The 19909-nt window shown below is 42.1% G+C and overlaps 1 protein-coding gene across 2 annotated transcripts in view; it reads left to right on the forward strand.

Annotated features, from left to right (window-relative positions):
- The window catches only part of LOC110001993 (phosphoinositide 3-kinase regulatory subunit 6), a 35249-nt gene extending 15952 nt beyond the window's left edge, over positions 1-19297 (forward strand). For both annotated transcript variants that reach the window (XM_020657591.3, XM_020657592.3), the window contains exons 2-21: positions 500-584; positions 1989-2093; positions 2635-2726; positions 3573-3641; positions 4216-4348; positions 5171-5240; positions 5323-5521; positions 8382-8529; positions 10077-10166; positions 10565-10802; positions 10948-11223; positions 11385-11484; positions 12133-12255; positions 13198-13305; positions 13435-13537; positions 13653-13714; positions 14507-14597; positions 14692-14753; positions 14850-14953; positions 16745-19297. In XM_020657591.3, the coding sequence (XP_020513247.2) occupies positions 527-584; positions 1989-2093; positions 2635-2726; positions 3573-3641; positions 4216-4348; positions 5171-5240; positions 5323-5521; positions 8382-8529; positions 10077-10166; positions 10565-10802; positions 10948-11223; positions 11385-11484; positions 12133-12255; positions 13198-13305; positions 13435-13537; positions 13653-13714; positions 14507-14597; positions 14692-14753; positions 14850-14953; positions 16745-16901 (2388 nt within the window). In that variant the 5' untranslated portion in view covers positions 500-526 and the 3' untranslated portion in view covers positions 16902-19297. The remainder of the gene's footprint in view (positions 1-499; positions 585-1988; positions 2094-2634; positions 2727-3572; positions 3642-4215; positions 4349-5170; positions 5241-5322; positions 5522-8381; positions 8530-10076; positions 10167-10564; positions 10803-10947; positions 11224-11384; positions 11485-12132; positions 12256-13197; positions 13306-13434; positions 13538-13652; positions 13715-14506; positions 14598-14691; positions 14754-14849; positions 14954-16744) is intronic.
- Positions 19298-19909: the final 612 nt, after the last annotated feature.

Genomic DNA, 19909 nt, shown 5'->3' on the forward strand with positions numbered 1-19909 from the left:
ATATCGGCTGGCTGATAAATTGGTCTGGCTCTAATCACTATTTTCACGTACTGTTGGCTCTGAAACCCAGCCGTAGGTCTAGATTTGGCAGTATGTCTCTACAGTGTTGAGGAGGTTTTAGAGCTGTCACGTACTCGTGTGGTCGCTTTGGATGAAGAACATTGAGTTCATGTAGGAGGGCATTATACACTGATGGGTGGGTAAGTGCTCTGTCAGTCATCTGTTAGCCACAAGTGTGTTCTTGTAGGTGTGTAAATGTGTGTGTAGGTGTTCACCTCTGTAGACTTTAAACACAAGATCGAATTCTTCAGCAGCACCTGCACTTCTTAAATGTTCATCGGAGGCCTCTCGATGATTCCTTTATCTCACTGTGAACTGAGAAAGTTCCCCTCGGTGTATGTGTGTAAATTTAGCAAGCAGACAGAAAAAAAGCTTACGTTGCTCAAAACTCTATTGACTCTTCCTGTCCGTTCTTCTTCTTTTTTTTCTTTTTTTACAGCTGAGACAATCACAATGCATGTGAGACATGACCAACATGGCCCTGTGGGATAGCACGAGCAGTTTATGCAGCATGGAGTCAACAGGTACGTACAGAAACACACTCAGTGAAAGCTTTAATCTCCATTTTGCATGCTTAATTAAAAGGTCTGTGCTCATTCAGTTACATGTTTCTGGCCTTAAGTTGTCAAACATGTAATCAGTATTATGGAAGTTTAAGAAGCTTAAAAAAATTGACATGCCTTCAGTCATATTTTTTAATTTAAAGGTGGAGTCAGCCGCATATTTTAATGCAACTTGTAAACACAACATTCAAACTGGGCCCCTCCTCCTGGGCTCATCGCCCCTTTCAGCACCCTCACTGCAGGACGTAGTGTGGACGTTTACTGCTTGTACCCACACTGTAAGGTACCGCACGCTAGCACAAGCTAACCTGGCTGTCCAACAGGAAGTCAAAAGCCAACACAAGTTTCAACCTCATTTTGATACAAGCGTGTTTGGCATTTTTGCCTGACTAGGATTATATTTTCCCTTCTCTGCTGCTACTTTTAGTTCCTCATAGTCGCTGGTTTGAATAGGATACACACCAGCTCCTTGCCCGAAACTTCCCATGTCAACCAAAACAAAACAAAACAGTAAAATCCCGTCAGAGGACAGGGTTTCTGCAGACACAGTCACCACCACACATGTACGGAGGCCCAGAAGGGATGATTGAGCTGCATTACTTTTGCATTTATCTTGCCGGGGTATCAAGCAGGTATCTATATATATTTGAATTGGACTTAAAACGTATCAAAATATAAAAAAATCTAGTATTGTGACAAAACTATTCTTGCCTCAAATCAATGTATTCAGAATTTTAAAAAAGTAGAATCCAACGGTTTAGAGGTCACATATTATACAAAATACACTTCCCCATGTTTCTCTAACTCTAATATGTGTCTCTATTCTGTCCACAAACCCCCCAAAGATGAGAAAAGTCCATCCTCTCCGTCTTTTGCCTGCTCCACTTTTCAGAAAATGTGTGCTCAAACAGGCAGTTTGGAGATTTTCCCTTCATGACATCACAAAGGGCAGTAACCCCTCCCCCAGGTGGGTGACACTCCCACAGCTAGGTGTTTGTTCTGCCCTCTGAGTCTGCCTTCTCACCGTAAACAACAGGAGCGAGAAAGCCAGAGACACCCAAGCCCTTCCAGAGAGGGGGCGTGGTCAGACACAGCTCATTTACATATTTAAAGGTACAGACACAGAAACAGCCTGTTCTGACCAGGGCTGAAATAGAGGGGTTTATAGACATGATCAAATACAGGATCAGAGTGGATTTAGATCAAGAAACTTCACACACATGTTTTGAGGAGCTGTGAGACTTATTTAAACTGGTTGAAGAGGAGGACAATATGTCACCTTTAAATCAAAAGTTGCTCTTACTTTTAACACGAAACCTTTCATATTGAGACTTTAACATCAAAACCTCTTGATCTCTCCATCAGTCGGCTGCTCCCCGACAGTCCCAGAGGCCGAGCTGTACCGCAGCATCCAGGCTCTGCTGCCCAGGGAAACAGACCAACAACAGCCGCCAGACTATTTCAACAAAGGTACAAAATGATCCTGACAAAACACATTCAATTTAAGAAAAAAGCCTTGAGATATTTAAAAAAAAAAATTAGCATTGAGTTTATCTCTCCTCGCTGTTGGCTGTGATCACTCAGAGATCATCTGATTATATTAACAGGTTTTAAACTTCATAATTCTGTTTCAGTAAAACCCACAATAAAAGCCACAGCAGCCAGAGAGAAACTTATGATCTCCATGTCGACTGAAACAGTGGTTCAGTGTTTCTAAAAATGAGGATTATGTGATGACAACTTTATTTGGGACCTGGCCCTCAGCGCCTTTTTCTCTGTTACTACAAAAACTGTTCTGCCCTGAACACACATTTAATAAAGTCTACCTGCTTGTGTTGAAGACACTGTGGAATCATTGGATGTGTCAGCCCGGTGTGAAGGCAGTTCAGCTGTTAGTCATCATACATATTTTGGATTAGTGGTGTGATGGAGAGAAGTCTGACACATTCAACAGGTTTGCTTCCATTAATAGTTTGTGTGTGTGTGTGTGTGTGTGTGTGTGTGTGTGCAGGCATGCTGAGATGGACACTTCACAAAAAGGTTCAAAACAATCCTGCAAACAGCTTAACTCTGCTCTGGGTGCTGATAAAAGAGCTGGAGAAGGTAGGAGATCTTAGCTTGTGCACTGATGTTGTCTTTGTTTTTGTACCTTTGACGACTGCGGCTGAAAATGATCTGTATGTGGTTTTTCAAATATGAAACCTGGAACACACTGAAAGGTTTCAATAAGGTGCAGAAACATTTGAGAGACCCCCACACATGACAACCAATAGTTATAGATTTAGCATTTTTGTTCATTTTTGTTCCATCCAGATCCTGAAAACTGGAAATGTCACAGACTCTCTCATGTTAAAACTTGACTTTAGAGTAAACAAACATGGCAGGCAGCAGAAGAATGGGCGATAGTTTGGGATTACTTTTGTACAGAAACTTTCGTGAAGGATAAAAAAATGTTATGGATAAAGTCGAGGAGACGGTGAAAACAAGCCCGACAACAACACAGCCAGAGGGACTCGAGCTTCTTACTCATTGTAGACAGTCATGACTTCCTTTTAATATTTACAATCCAATAGAAAATCTAGCAAGATAATCACAAGTACTACCATCCCATTATCCTGACTTGTTGAAGGTTGCCTGGATGGAGAATCTGGTCCAGTTGTATCCCTATGATGTCATGTTTCCACTGGAAATTGAGCATCATGATAATTATTCACATTTTTTTCAATCAATCAGCTTCTGTAATTGTATAAAAAAAAGGGATATTATTATATAAAACTGCATTTAATTTTTTTTTTTTTTGTACAAATGGACCAATCAATCCGTTCATCAATGGTTTTTAGCTCAAGAAAATGCTGACATTATTTATATAGCACCTTTAAAGTAGCATTGTACAGTCCTCCGTAGAAGCTGAAATGGGGATATCTGATAAAGTGTTTGTGTTTTCCGCAGGCTGAGAGATGGGACTCCCGCAAATGCATCATCCCCCTGCTCCACACGCTGATGTATGCCATCATTCAGGTACGGTCTCTTCTCGTCCTTTTGGGGTGTAAAAGGTGACTAAGACATATAATCAACAATCAGTCCAAACATTATGATCACTTATGCAATATGATGCAATCCAATTCTACAGTTCTACTAAAAATTTCTCCTTTTAAGAGGCTTCTGCATTTTTTTGTTTTTGTTGACATCCCTTACACCCCGACCCCCCCCCCCCCCCGTGTTTAATCAAATTATGAGAACTGTTATTATAAGATTATAAGGTTTTGGCTGATGTGTGATTATATCTTGCTACAGAGGCTATACCACAATGCCTCAACAAAAATCCCCAATGTGCATCACTGACATGGTAATAAGTTTATTAAAAGTTCATGACAGTGACATCATTTAAGGTGTGCCATTTAGGGAGTGTCTGAGCCGTTACTGCAAAAACAACCAAATTTCTCAGTAACAAACAAGGAAGTAAACATTAGAAAGGAATTCTTGTCTGCCTAATCTTTGAGTCACATTTTAATTACTATTGGGTAACCTTTAATTATATTAGAAAACTGCTGGGTCTAATTGCTAACCTTTTGTTTGTTTATTGATCTTCCAGACAGCCTTCATTCCAGACGAGCTGTACAAGAGGATATATGCATTTTGTAAAAGACTCCTGACCTTCCCTCAGCCCTACTGCACTTTAGGCCTCAGCTACGCGAGACAGATCAGAACAGAACGGGTTGTTCCAGGTATTGTGCTTGTCATCGGTGACAAAATGAAAAAATTAAAATAAGTGGTGAATTGTACATTTCCATCAGGCTGAACAAATAGCTGCTAGTTCAGTTTCACCTTTCAGGCATTCTGAGGTTCCAATTGGTGAGAGTTGGGTTGTGTAGGGTGCCTCCGCGTGGGCTCATCTGGAAGTCTGAACCAGCCTATGAGCTGTGACTCGACACAGACTGAGCAAACTGTGAGCCTGAATCCTCGGACGTTCTGAGGTGGATTGTTAAACAGAATTGAAGTGTTTGATAACTGCATTTGAAGGATCAAACCAATAAATGTGTGTAACTATCTGTCTCTACATAGATCAAAAAAAAGATATCGGCCAATATATCACTATCAGAATTTTATCTGTTCGATGATATCGGTATCGGCCTCAAAAATACATATCGGTTGGACCCTACTTTTCTGTGATACTTAATTGTTTATGTTGTAAATGTTCTATTTTAATGTTTTTTTTCCCTTTTGTCGTGATGCTTTTGACGCCTTGTTGCTGAAATAGATGCTTTAGAAATAAACCTGCCTCGCCTTAAAGCTCCTGGGGGAACTTTTCCGTATGTGTTGATTCAAACGGGATTAACTCTGACAGCTGACAGCCCTACTTTAAATCATACTCTTGTAATTGCAAAGACACAAACTGGAAACACTGACAGAAAGGAATGGAGCCCAACCTGAAAGATAGAAACAACAAATGTTACAACAAAGTTTTATTACTGTCCTTTCATCAAGTATGTGTCAGTTACAAGCGATTGCAATCATACAGCATAATTAAATACCATTTTGATCGGTAGGTCTGATGTATCGGAGGATGGTCACAGCAGAGCAGAGACTAAAGAGTGAACACTATCCCTTTCAGGAGAGGTGAGTCATCTTCAAATACTGTTTCACCTGTCTGACTGTGGCTTCCACATCTGTAACTATAATGTGATGTAAATCCCTGCAGGGTCTTTGTTTTTGCGGATCCAGAAATCTTCTCTGGTTCTTTGGGAAAAGTCCTTATGGGGGATATCGAGGCGTCTGCATCAGCTGCAGGTGGATGTCTGAGTCCTCTAGATCACATGCGCAGCGTGGTCCAACACTCCATCCAGGCTGCTTTAGGAGCAAAGCAGTGCGACGGGCCGAAACTGGCTCAAGCGCTGAAGGTCAGTGGGACTTTTTCTATACAGTTTGTTTGTCCTCACTTAATGCCTTCCCTTTAAGGTCTCTGTGAATATTGTTGTCATCCTCAGGCTGTTTGCTGTCTGAGCCGTTCTGTTCTGATTAATGTAGGTTTGCTTTTTAAACCAAAGCCTTTTTTCTGGACTCACAAAGCTTTTAAAAACGCTAATGAAAACGATATGCCCCCAAGAAGATATGGGCAGAAAAAAATAAGTTTCGCACCAGAAAAAAAGTTTGTGAGCGCGAGGAAGTTTCCGGTGCTTACAGGACAGTTTCTGATGAGCACCAGAAACTTATTTTTAAGCTGTAATTGGGCTTGCTTGTGCTAGTTCTTACTTGTGAATTAAGTGAAAAACCAAACATGGAGTTCCACAAAGAAGCTGTCTCGGGCCACTCTTGTTCACAATTTCCACTAATGATCCCCCCTCAGCATTAGAAGAAGCACTTATGTTGATGTATGCGGATGACTCCACCATATATTTAGCATAAGGAGGTATCAATTTAGACTAACTAATTCAGAGAGAGAGAGTTAAAGTCGGTGGTAGTTATTCTTTATGATCTAAACTAAAGCTTGATCTGAGTATAAATCAGACTTTGATAAAGCAAGAAAAAGATGTCAAACTTAACTTATCATTGACGACAGATTTGCCAAGCGTGTACAGAAATTAGAAACTGAAACGGGAGAGACTTTGTCCGTGATCAAAAGGTGTGAAAAGACACAACAAGCCTTGTGTTTTCTCACCTAGACTACTGCTCTGTGGTTTGGTCAAGTATAAAGAATAAAGCTCCACGAGTAAATTGTACTGTCACATTGCAAACTTCAGACCCCATGAAGAATAGTTTCTTGCTATGCTGAGGCTAATGGGGATCCAAACAAACAAACAAACAACATGAACATGGATAGCCTTCTTTGGCCATCTGTAGGAGAATAGTAGAAATAAAGACACCAATTTTATCGGTGAAGTTTGACTCACGGAAAAATCCATTGAAATAATCTCAGGACTTGATAAAGAACACCAAGGGGAACTTATAAATCAATATACTCCTCTTTCTAGGAGCCTGGCCCATTCCTGTCTGAACACATCCTGTATAGCAACAAGTGCACCATGACGGCTTCAAGCTGTAAGCATTTATGAGAAAAAACTGCATTTCTATAGAGCTTTTATTTTTAGACATCCAGCTACTCAAAGCCCTTTACACAGCATGTCAACTGTCTCCCTTTCACAAACTGATGACAGAGGATGCTACGCTGGGTGTAAAGCTGCTGATAATGTTGTTTCACACAGTGACAGCTGTGCCCTCTGGAGCTGTTTTTTGTGGTTCGGTATCTAACCTAATGACACGACTGCAGAATAAAAACCACTGCTTTACTTAGAAGTAGATGGCCAATTCTAGCCAAAACCAACCCTCATCCATCTCCACCACTGACGACCTGGTGCTTGCTGTAATTTCTTTTATTTTGTTTATTTTAAATGCTTTATTAATCCCTGTCACTGACATGCGTCTCACACACATAGACCAGATGTACACACATGCACAAAAAGGTGCAATAATGGAGAGGTGTCAGAGTGGGGCTGCTACACACCGCTATGCAGACCGCTATTCAGATAGCGTACCAGGGCTGACCTGGCACCTCTCCAGCAACAAGACCAACTTCCATATTTTGGTCCGCACCAGGACTTGAACCAGCATCCAAACCCAAGTCCCTACAGACTGAGCTAATGCCGCCCAAATGTGCTTTAATGTGAGAGGACAACAATAATCTGCTCAACATGAAGATGTCCAATTTTCAATTATATTAAACTTTTTAAAACCACAGTTTTAGAGACGAAACAGTCGCCTCTATTTTCATGATCGATACTATTTAAAGTACAGAAGCTTGTTGGCAACTCACTGATACCAAAATGTTGCCAATGCATTTGTGCAGTTAAGAAAGTGTTAAGGATTTTTTTTTGTCAATTGAAAACATGAAATTCGGGGCTCAGTTTGCCTCGTGGTTAGAGCGGGTGCAGAGGCTGTAGTCTTCTAAGCGTCGACCCAGATTCAAATCCGGCTGCGGCTCCTTTCCCGCACTCTCTCACCTTGATTTCTTGCTCTATCCACTGTCCTATCTCTAAAAATAAACCTCTTATTGTATTGTTGTTGCCATGGTATCAAAAGTTAGATTGATAAACTTAGATTTTTACTAGAATCGTATCAAAGTATAAAAACCTGGTATGTCACAGCCCTAATACAACAAATGGACATAACTGTTAGAAGGAGGTCAATTTTATGGCTTGAACTTAAGCTTCTGGAACATGACATTGCATGATATAACATTCATGTTGTCTTTGACAGGTTTGAAACGTGTGTCTCTAGTCTGTGGAAGAAAATGTGACTAAGATGTTTTTTTTGGTCCTGACTCTTTCACAACCTCTGTTATTACTTTTAGCAAAGTTACCAATATTTTCCCTTGTGGATGCACAACTGAAAATCCTGACTGTAGCTGCTGAAGGGGGGAAGAAATAAACACAGGACACAGAGCGTGTGTGGAGTACTCATCACAGTGGTTCATGAGATTTTTGGTGATGGCAGCAAAGTTTTCTGCTTGATTTAAAAATAGCTTCAGAGTCTCTGTGCTATCTTTACATGTCGCATGAAACTTCCTGAATGAAGGTCTGTTGTCTTAAAGCTGAGCAGTGGAAGTGTCTCCTGGCACTGAGCCTAAAGTAACACCTCAGCAGGACGCACACGTAGGCAGACACACGCCAGCGCTATTGACCCCTCGCCTCTTTCCTATTAATACAGAGTCCGTGTGTATTTATCTTCCTTTGTGTTTTGTGTGTGTGGTTGCTGCTCGGACAGGACATGGGCCAAGACGTGGAGACGCACTTTCAGGAAGTGACGGCGACTGTGGAGCAGAGCGCGGAGGAAGGTGTCAAGGGGGAGGGTGCAGCGCTGAGGGGGCGTCTTCAGCAGCTGTACAGCGAGATCGTCTCTGATGCAGATTCAGGTAGGAGGAGGTCTCTGAGGTCAGCCACGGCTGCTCTGTCTTTGTCTAAATCAAGAAAGGACAACCACAAGAGCTGCTGTCTACCTTTTTAAAAACAATCTAGAGATCACGGATAACAAATTAGCCACTGCCTAAGTAGCGACTACTCTTCCTCGGGTCCACTCATACAAACATGAATTTAAAATCCACACAAATTTAAAAAAAAAAAAAAGACGGAACAGAAAAAGACAGAAATAGAAATAAATGATTGCACACTAACAGGCAAAGTACAAATCAAGAACACCAAGATGAACCTGTTGCAAGTCAAAAAGGTAATCTCTCAAATGTCCATGTTACATCTATGCAATCAATAAATACAGTGTTGGACAAATCTTACATTTATTTTCCAACTTAAAACACAGCAGAGTAACTAAACAATGACATACAAGACAAACATACACACATATATACACACTATACATAGAAAATCTACACTAATTATCAAAAGGACAGATCATGATCATGAGAAAGATGCTGGTCTGCTTTTTTTTACTTTCAATAGAATCAAAAAGTACCGTGGTTGTTTCTTCTTTTAATCTACAGATTTTCAGTCATATTTTTTGCCCTTAAAGAAAATGAAACCTTAAAGAAAAAAAAAAATCATAGGTCGGCATATAGAGAAGTTTCTCAAGTCCTTTTGCGTCTCCTAAAGAGAGCTGAGGAGGTGACACTGTCTAAATTCCCTAAATAAAACATTTATGGATATTGTTTGATGTTTATTAGTATTGCATTAAAGCTTAAAATTCAGGTAACTCGTAATAATCGATAATGTTATTGCACATTGCAGATTTATTTTGTGTCATGCAGGTCTAGTTTGTAGAAATAAAGCTTTGATTAGTGGATTGTTTCTTGAACTCTTCTTGGTGGAAACTGATCGTCTTCTCTGTCGGCGAGTTCAGTCCTCTTCAGTGTTGGACTTGAGCCTGAGCTCCCGGTGATGGACGTGTTTCCTGTGGCCACAGAGACCCTAGAGATCAAACATGTGACCTCGTTTCTATAAAAGCGTTTTCCTCTTTGGTTAAATCAGTCGAGTCAGATGTCTGTATTTTTATAATTTTCCGGATATCTATTCCCGATACATCCACTCTGTTCCACACAAAGTGTCAAGTCAGCGACTCGTCCGATGAACCTGCTCTTTCCTCCGATCAGAAGCTGAGAGAGAGAGAGAGAGAGAGAGAGAGAGAGAGAGAGAGAGAGAGAGAGAGAGAGAGAGAGAGAGAGAGAGAGAGAGAGAGAGAGAGAGAGAGAGAGAGAGAGAGAGAGAGAGAGAGAGAGAGAGAGAGAGAGAGAGAGAGAGAGAGAGAGCGCAGTGTTCACAGACAGGAAGCTCTGTGAGTTGTATTGTTTTGAGTGTCATTGTGACAGTTTTGGTCTCTTCTTATCAGTCTTCCTTCTTCGTGTGTGTGTGTGTGTGTGTGTGTGTGTGTGTGTGTGTGTGTGTGTGTGTGTGTGTGTGTGTGTGTGTGTGTGTGTGTGTGTGTGTGTGTGTGTGTGTGTGTGTGTTGCAGAGCCATTGTCTGTCGGCGGCCCGCTGTGTGACTGCCCTCTCCCTAACCCTGACATGAGCTTCCACCTGTGGATGGAGGATCTGGATATCTGTGAGTTTCTCCCAACACAGTGGGGGGTCTACAGGAAGTTGTTTCAACCAGTCAGCTGAAGTGAAAGAGGCTGACATGTGCACATGTTGTTGCCCAAAAAATTTGAATTGGAACACCTTTAGGCGGGGGTATTTCCTTTATATGCATTCCTTCTTGATTTTAAGTTTTCAAAAAGTCACCAAGCTGCCAAGATTTGTATTGAAAGACAATTCAATGAAAAGAGTGCATGTACATCCTAAAGCTCTGAAAGATGAGATTACACAAAGCAGGAAACTCATGTCCCTGCTCAAGTCTTAATAATTATTGACAGGACTAAGTGTCATTCCTTGATGTGGTTTCTGCTGGTTTGCAGACTGTCCACTTCTTCTGAATGATTTATCTTAAAAACCGTTAAACAGGGCGAGTGCTGACCAAGTGGTTGCGATCGAGCTCCACGTCGGAGCAGTTCTCCCTCAGCCAGGAGGACCCCGAGCTGGGCGAGTCTCCCAGCGAGCTGACGCCCTCCGACATGACGCGCTTCTCCATCATGTCCAACGACAGCGGCATCGAGAGAGACCTGCCCCCCGGCGCTGACCCCTCCCTGTTGTCGTCTCTGGACTCTGCCAGCCTGAGTGCACCACTGGAGCAATGCAAGAGGTAAAACCGTTCCTGTCTATTTTAAATCGATTTGACAAAAAAAAAGTTATTTTGCATCGCATGTTTTAGTTTCCAAACCACGTATCAGATGAAAACGATTAGGACTCTGAATATGACTGTAAACACTTGTTTTTTTTTCTCCCAGCGAGCAAGACTCGAGGCTGTCCCGACGTAAAGCCATCAAGATGAAGCCGACGATGAAGGACAACATGCTGCTGATGCAGGACACTTTGGAGGACCACGCAAGCCAGGTGGGAGGAGGGAGGGGGGGAGAGAGAGGCTCGACTCGGCAGAGGATGGTGGGAAGCAGCGTCCTGCGACACTCCTTCAACAAGCAGCAGAAACACTTCACTGCCAGGATAGTCGCCATGGGAGACGACAGGGTGCTCGGACGCCTCGCTAAGGCTTACTACTTCTTCAGGTGAGGGTTGCAGATCTTTGTATGAATACGTTTTGGGGTTTTTCAAAAGCTGTACTTCTTGTTTTTCAAATGTCACATGTTGAACTCTGAAACCTTTTCTCAGGGATCGTCACACAAACGTTTTGCGCTTCTCATGTATTTTGGGGTTTTTCTTTCTGCAGGAAAAGGGAAGCGCGGAAGCTTTTTCTTGCAATGAAAGTCAACCTCCAGTTTTACTACATCCCTGTTTGCAAGCCCACAACTTCCATCTCCCCCAGCAAGGTAAAGCCAACAACATCCTCCTGCCAACACACCCACCAGCCTGTTACCGTGTGAGAGTCACCACACCTCTGCTTTATGTAACAGTGTAGTGACGCATGGGAAACACTCTGTAATTGAGTGATGGGAAATCACCTGAGAACAATTTTCTACGCTCCTGTGAGGAGTTTTTTTTTTTTAGATGGTTATACAACTGAAAATAATATTGATGCCTCTTAATGAGATAAAATACTTTAAAAAACCGTCTGCGTATTGATTGACCATTTCTACAAAGTGAAACCCCGGCCCTGGGGTCGGTGACAGACGAGGCAATAAACACCCTGCTGCAGAAACAGACTTTTTAAAAATCATTTTCCACCGCAGGGATCCTCGATGAGGGATCATTTTGACTGAAAAGACTAAAAATATCACATACACATGTACAGGTCAAGATCAGCAAATAGATATGACATACCCCTTCATCAACAGGGGGCGCCAAAATGGACAAAAACTGAAAGTTCCTTATAAGGACTTACAGGGCTGTAGATGAACTTTCTTTAAATACCATTTTTTGAAGTTAGTGAAAATGTTGAATGTCACACTCTGGATTGAGGCGTAAAGGCACGCTTCTTCTTTTTTTTGATCCCACATTTATGCTCATGTCTTTTCTAGAAAAATGTCCCTGAGTTGAAGGGAAAGCTCTGCTCTCTGGGCTCCTACCTGAGCATGGTGGACCCATGGTACAACACAAACATCAAGGGACTAGGCTGCATGATTCCCAAACTGGCAGCAATGGTACAGTACACTTCAAATCTATACAACAAAATGAGATGACATCCTTGTTTGTGTCAGAGTGGTTCATGAGCGATAAAAATAAAAAGTCTATTCTCTTTTAGTTTCTTTTTCTCTGCAGCTCGAGTGTGTCTGAATGATTGAGCCTCTATGAAAATGTCAACACATTACCGCATCCCATTTAGTCAGTGTGTGCGAGTCGAGATGCAGGAAGTTGCGAAACATCTTCTGCTGCCGGAAAAATGAATGCGTTAATTTCACTGAAGCCACAGCCACAGCGAGCTGAACTGAAAGACGCCTCGACACCGCAGTGAGCTCTGAATGAGGAGACACAGCATGAAACATAACATGTAGAATATTTAAATAGATGTTATATGACTTTTTAAATATTTAAACGGAAGAGCTTTCAAAGAAAAGAAGGTTTTTATTCAAACAGTTTGTCTGCCTTAAGGCTCCGTGTCCACCTAGCGTTTTTATCCGGGCAGAAAAGCGCTGGCTGTGGAGCTGCTTGCATGAAGCGTTTGTGAGCTGAGAAGAAAAGCGCTGCACATCCGCCCTGTCTCCATGACAACAGTTTGTTGACAACGGCCACTGCATGACCGAAAACGCACCATTACTTTTTACTGCATGTTTTATATTTGAGATCTTTTATTTCCCGATCAGACAGGAAATATCACACATTTGGACTTTTTCAAAGTACTTGAACAATTTTGTTTTTGTGCAAACCCGTAAATAATTCACTCGCTTTAAAACTACAGCGAGGTCACCGTTTGTTCCTGAAGTGACTCATTACGGTGCACAGCTGCGTTACCTGAAGAAGTTGACCTCTGCATGCCTCCTTTTCTTCACCGGATGATGACCACACTGAGACCAGAATAAGTCTGAGGTTGCAGCCTCATGCAGACATGCAGCTTCACTTCACGTCTTCTTCTTCTTCTTCTCTAGCAACAAGCAAACGCAAGTATGCCGAAAGACCCCATCGTGTCTGATGTCATATCGTACTACGTCCGAACCGGCCAGCAGTCCGTCTACTTCACCATCTACTTTGTTAAGGTATCAATATGCACTTTCATTGACCTCACCTTTAGAGCACAGCGTCCTTTCCAATATGCAAACACCAGAACCTGCTGTACTCACATTATTCATTCAAGTAACCTGTACCCTCCCGCCCCCACTCGTTAGATCACCTTCAACAGCAGGACTAAGGATCCTGTGGAGGACGTCTTTCTTACCCATCTGGAAGTCGAGTTCCCCGACTTCAGACAGTTCATGGCGTCGGCGAAAGGTGAATCCAGGAAACGTGTGGACGACTTTTCCTCGTGTCCCCTCTGATATTTTTGGTTGATTTGATTTGTTGTTGTGTAACCGCCAAGTCTGACGGCACGCTTTTTCCGTATCAGATAAACAGAGGAAGAGTTCAGGGGAGCTTTGCGGAGCGGTAGTCTCGATGAATTACAAACGGGTAAGTTTGATTTGTTTGATTCCTGAAAAGGTTTCACACACATACTTACATAACGGTTATCTTTAAACGCCTTAAAGGTCACAACATATCCAAAACACACCTCACCATGTTTGTCTAACACTCACATGTGACCCAGATTATTACAGATAGATAGATAATAGATAGATGAGTACTTTATTTACCCTTTGCAGGAAATTAGACACCACACAAAACTTAACAAATACCATTTAGGCCCAAAAAACAAGACATCACAAATACTGAGATCAATTTTTAAAAACTAGACTAGAAATTTCAGAATTATAAATAAAAGACATCCTAGAAATGTGATTAACCTTTAGTGTGCAAATATCTGTTGAAGTGTATTTATAAATACAAATTAGTATATTTATTATTATTCAAGGAGCAATAAAATATATAAATACTTAAAATGTAAAACATTTCAAAGACATGTATCTGAACTTTGTGCTGGCTCCTCCAAACAGGAAGCAGCAACGGCTGCTGTCAGGTTTTTCAAAGTAAATCTTTTAAATTGAAGTGTAAGAATTGTACTTTTGATCAAATAGAAGGAGCTGTCGTCATGGAGACAATATGTGAGCAGTGTTCAACCATCTTTCAGTGAGATATCTGATGCGTAAATAACATAAATATCTGACCCGATACTGATATAAGATCGGATCCCATCTCTAGTGTGAATCCTTAAGATTTGAAACGGGCGTGCTTTGTGTGTGTGCTCTCATTGTGTGTGTGTGTGTGTGTGTGTGTGTGTGTGTGTGTGTGTGTGTGTGTGTGAAGGTGACGCTAAGTGGACGAGATGTCGACAAAGGACTCTCGGTCAGAATGACCGGCGCTCAGATCAGCGCTATCCCCTCCAATGAAGCAGAAGGTTCAGTATCATCTCTTAAACTCTGTGTTTTAGATTTATTTGTTTGTTTATGACGTATCAAACTCTCTTTATTCATTCTTCCTTTGTCTCTCAGATCTGAACTGTTTGACGCTGACGCTGAACGAATCTCCGACCAAATCTAAGAACAACAGCGTGGTGAGTGGAGACGATGCGTTCAGATCTCTCCTGAATGTTCCCTGAAGAACACTTTATAAACGAGTCAATCCCTTTCTCCTTTTTGTTTGAATTCAGACGAGTATTCGCAGCAATAACATAAAGATTCGCTCTCTGGAGAGTCGAACCTTCACTCTCACGCTGGACAAAGATCCTCGCAGGTCCTACAAAGATGTGATGAGGTGAGTACGGTTGCTAGGATATCAGAATTTCAAACATCCATCCATCCATTGTCTATACTGTATTTCCCGTGCGGGTCGGCGGGGGGGGGGCGGGGGGGGGAGTGGATGAAGGCCTCCGTTGTTGATCTGTTCGCTGCTGCTCTTCTAAGATTAAACAAACTTTGAAGCTGACTTTTACTGTCTCTCTCTCGGCTTCAAATATGACAGAGGATCTGTAGTTTTTAGAAAGCTTTCTGCTTTTCGATGCTGTAAAATATAAAATGAATGAAGATCGGATCGTTTTCAAACTCAAGGTATCAAACACTTTGAAAGAAACTTTTTTAAGGGAAGAGAGTGGAGCCTCAGATGTACTGCACCTCACACACCTTCTAAGTAAAGGTAATATAATGGTGTGGTGTGTCAGTGGTAGTTATATTAAACTGACCTTTGACAGCCATCATTAAATCCTGTGGTTCATATGTGTTAGGTGGGGGTTGTTTCTGTTTGTATAAATCCAATGAAGAAATCGTGAAACAGACTGGAGATTATAACACCGTTTATTCGGCCGAGGTCAGACAACTTCATCAAACAAGCACGCTTCCAAATCACTTGACTGACAAAGTGCTGACAAAGTAACAGTGTTCACAGTGCTGCTTATATTCTGTCAAAAAGGTGCAACCCACAAATTCTTTTCTATTTGGGTGCATCACCATAAACAATAAAGATGACATGACACTGATTTGTATACGTAACAGATGTAGACTCTCTGTCTAGCAAACAGTTGCTGACAACATATGCTTGGCTCCTATCCAAACATAGATCTGCTACTACTTAGGTGCTTCACTCATATAAGGTTACAGCTTCAGACACCTAAAAGTAGGAGTGTTAACAGGTGGTAGGCAGACTTGATTAATACATTTCACGAAGTTACAAGATTAATGAATTTCATGAAAATTCGTACTAACAATATGAAACCACCAACACATAACTGTCGAGGGTTTAACTGGAACGCTGTCTGTAGTTTCTCTCTCAGATGAATAGATCACTCTTTAAATTAGACTTTGTCTGCAACCACTCCCACCACACGTCCACGTGCTCGAGTGCTGGAGGGTACGCCACGTTTAGTGACGGCCAAAACAGCTTGGATGGATATTGGGTTACAAGGCAGCGGGAGCAACTTGAGGTGAAATGGACTTTCTAAAATTCATTTGGCAGTCGCTTTTATCCAAAGATATGTAGATCAGATAGTAAGAACAACAAAAGCAAGGATGTAGAGAGGAGGTTTAAGTCTGATTGGACACACAGGTGCTGACAGGAAGTGACCACAGGTGCTGACAGGAAGTGACCAGAGATGAAGCACAACATTGGCAGCTGTTTCTTGAATATATATTGTCATCGTCCTAATCAAACAAAACTATCCTCATCATCATCATCATTAAGTTAGTAGGTATTCATAAAGAGCTGGGTCTTTAGCTTTTTCTTAAAGGTGCAGAGGGACTCTGCAGAGCGAGTGGAGTTTGGGAGTTTGTTCCACCACCGGGGGGCGACAGAGGAGAAGAGTCTAGTGAGAGACTTCGAGACAAACTGAAGGATTATAGAGATGTGAAAATCAAAAGTTTAAACTATATTCAGGATCTTATTGAGGATTTTAAAGTTCCGCTGAAAACAGTTCACGTTTGATTGTGGAGGGATTCACACGGACATGGGCACTCAAAAACATCTTAAGGCTCCCTCCGCGTTGGAAGGTGAGTGTGGAGGCATGAACATTAAAATGTGTCGTTTTAACTCGTTTGTTTTAATTGTGTGTTTCAGCGTGGAGATCACCCCGTGTCTCGATCCGGGATACTGCGTCCAGAAAACCATGCGGTCCAAGTTAAAGCTGGGAGACAACAAAGACGCCGGCCTGAGTAAATACATGAACAAAGGACTCCCTCTACCCATCAACACATTCGGCGGCATCATCACATGACATGATGTAAGGACGACGCGGAGAGGAACGTTTACAATGACGACTGTCGGAGCTTTTGTGTTTGATCGTGGAAAACGTTGGTCGTTTGTTGCTTCCATGGCAACAGGAAGTCCCCCGTCTGACATATGAAACCATGAGTGGAGTCATCTCTGAGCGGCTCCTGGAACCAGAACGTTTCAGTTCTGTCAGGACCGACAGCCAAAGTGTGCAGGGAGACATCTTTCTCTTTTTGAACACAAACAGTATCAGCGAGTCTTTTTGGAACAACCTGACACCTCCTCTGACAGTAACGACAACAAAATGTAATCACGCCGCGGGGACGATTGAACACCGTTAAGTGTGTCGCTCTTCAGGGATGAAGTATTGTTTATGATATTATTTTTGAGGCCTTTTTTGCCTTTTTTACTGGACAGGACAGCTGAAGAGAGACGGGAGGTGTTTGGGAGGAGAGAGTGGAGTGTGGGGGGGGGGGGGGAGGACGTACAGCAAAGGGACAACGTCGGACCCACAACCGCTTGTACCCTCTGTACATGTGGTGCACAACATAACCGCTAGGCTATCCAGCGCCCGTTGTATTCTGCATACTTGAAAACAATCAATTCATAGAGGCAGATTTTGTTGATGCCAGAGAACATCATCAGCCTCATTCACCAAAATCTTCTTAACATCTTTCTTAAATTCGTTCTTGAGACAGAAAAAAATCGATGAACGCCACGTCCTCCTAAACTGGAGGCTAGTGCATGTTTTTCACAATCAGCACAGACAGATTGACGCCTGTTATTGTCATAAAAGGAACATGAGGCCGCAGAGATGTGAAGACGCAGCAGATTGGAAAAGAGAAGTCGAGAGAAGTGGGTAACCCCGATAGTTACTGAAGTAGTTCTGAAGCGGATGTAGTGCTTCTTGAATGAAACCAAAACAGGCTGTTTAAACGATATGATGTTTAGAAGCGTCAGTAGAGGATTAAAAATATGCAGGACACACAGACACATCAGGTCATAGCACGAGTTCAGGCGGCGCCGTCATCAGAAATGGCGTTCTTCACGCTGTAATGAGAAAAGAACACCAGATGAAGTAGAAATCTGGAAGATAAAAATAAGTGGACACAAAAACAACGACTACATTCATTCTGAAAGCTGACGGTTTAAAACGCGTCACAGATTTTTATCATTTTATCTCAAACTTTGTCAAAGTGTTTCACTATTTGTAGTTTTGTTCTGCTCATCCCAGTAAAAAACAAATCACAGATAAGATAAAACTTGAATGGATGTCAGAGCCGTCCTGAAAACTTTAAAAGAGGGTTTTTAAGAAAACGTTTCTTGGGATTGGTTTGTGAATGAGGCTCGATGTTTCCCTTCAGTGGAGAGAGATCTTTCTGTGGACGTGGAAGTCTGCGATCTAAAACCTCAGATGTGAAGGGAATTCACTGCAAAGACACACTACCTGTACACTGCCTCCACACACACACACACACACACACACACACACACACACACACACACACAGTGCAGACAGACCTCCACCAGACTACATGACGACTGTTGACAGCTCACTGGTGCCTCGTCAATAAGTCGTCACACCCGAACCTGTTTCATAGAACAGCAACAACAACGATGAGGCAGATCGCCATCAGCAGCACGTGACCACGCTGCACTTTGAACAAAAGCCGAAATGGAAAGCTTTCATTTCTCTCCAGCTCTCTCAGGTTCATTAAAGCCCCTTGAGCATGTCGCTTTAGTATCCATGTTTTCACCCATTAGTGTGGTTTCTCCTTATTTGTCTCCTCCGCCTCTTCTTTTCTTTGTCCTCTAAAAGATCAAGAGCTGACAACGCCAGCACCATTTTCTACTTTTTATCAGACATTATTCTCCATTAGTAGAAGACCTATAATACAAGTGGTGAGCGACAGCGATGTGAAAATGGTCTTCTCGTATCATAACAACACGCTACCGCCCCCTGCTGGCATGGAGAGTTATTTCCTCTGATGCATGCTGTCGGCTGTATTCTTTGCGGTGTGTTCAAGTGCAAAAGCGATGCCACTAGTTCTTTGCCGTCTGCTTGGTGTGTCAGGGTCTTAAGTTCGAATGGTTGAGTAGAAACTCGACTAACACACACACACACACACACACACACACACACACAGATTCCTGGATGTATAGATACATGTCATAAATATACAATATCTTAAGTAATAAAGTTTAATCACACATTCTGATCTCAGGCGGTGTCGGGTGCTTGATAAGTCATCATGGGAGAGTGTGTGAGTGTGTGTCTGCTTGGTCTGGAAAGGGTTAAACCAAAGTTTTTTTTGCACATGTTTGAATCCACTGTCACGTGAAAGGGGATGCCATTAAAACAGAAATGTAAATGTGTAAATAAATTATTTTGTTATGTAAGACGTTGTTTTGTATTTTTTATTGAGTTGGGACGTTGTGTGAAACGTAAATAAAAACAGTTTTGATGATTAGCAGGACATTGAACCCACTCCGCCATGCTTGGTTTGGAGGGAAAGAGGAAGTAGTAGGAAGGAGGGCGGGCCTTCTAATGTTGGGGGTGGGGCTTGAATAGGTGTGGCAAATTCAGGTAAGGTGAAGCAGGTTGGGTGGAGACTTGTGATTTAACAGAAAAATGATACGCCCATGCAGTTTGAATATGATGGAGACAACAGGGTAAAACAAATGTTGATAAAAACAACACCTGATTGGACATCTCACTGTTAATACGTGTACCTGCCAACAGGTGAGTAACATGAATATAGAAAAGAGCATCCCTGAGTGAGGCTTAGTCTGAAGGTTAGATGGGGAGGGGGGTTCATCACTTTGTAAAAGACTATGTTGGCAAATAATGATTTTTTTAACGTATTATTGCAAAGAATTTGTGGGTTTCATCGTCTAGATTCAGAGAGTCTGAAGGAAGCTTCCCCACTTTATGGGGTCTGCTTCTAAGTGACTCTCACAGCTTGTCAAGTGCTGCCGTGGCCACTAGATGGCGCTGGTTCTCTATCATGC

The sequence above is a fragment of the Labrus bergylta genome, chromosome 1, assembly GCF_963930695.1.
Source record: "Labrus bergylta chromosome 1, fLabBer1.1, whole genome shotgun sequence".
Taxonomy (NCBI): Eukaryota; Metazoa; Chordata; class Actinopteri; order Labriformes; family Labridae; genus Labrus; species Labrus bergylta.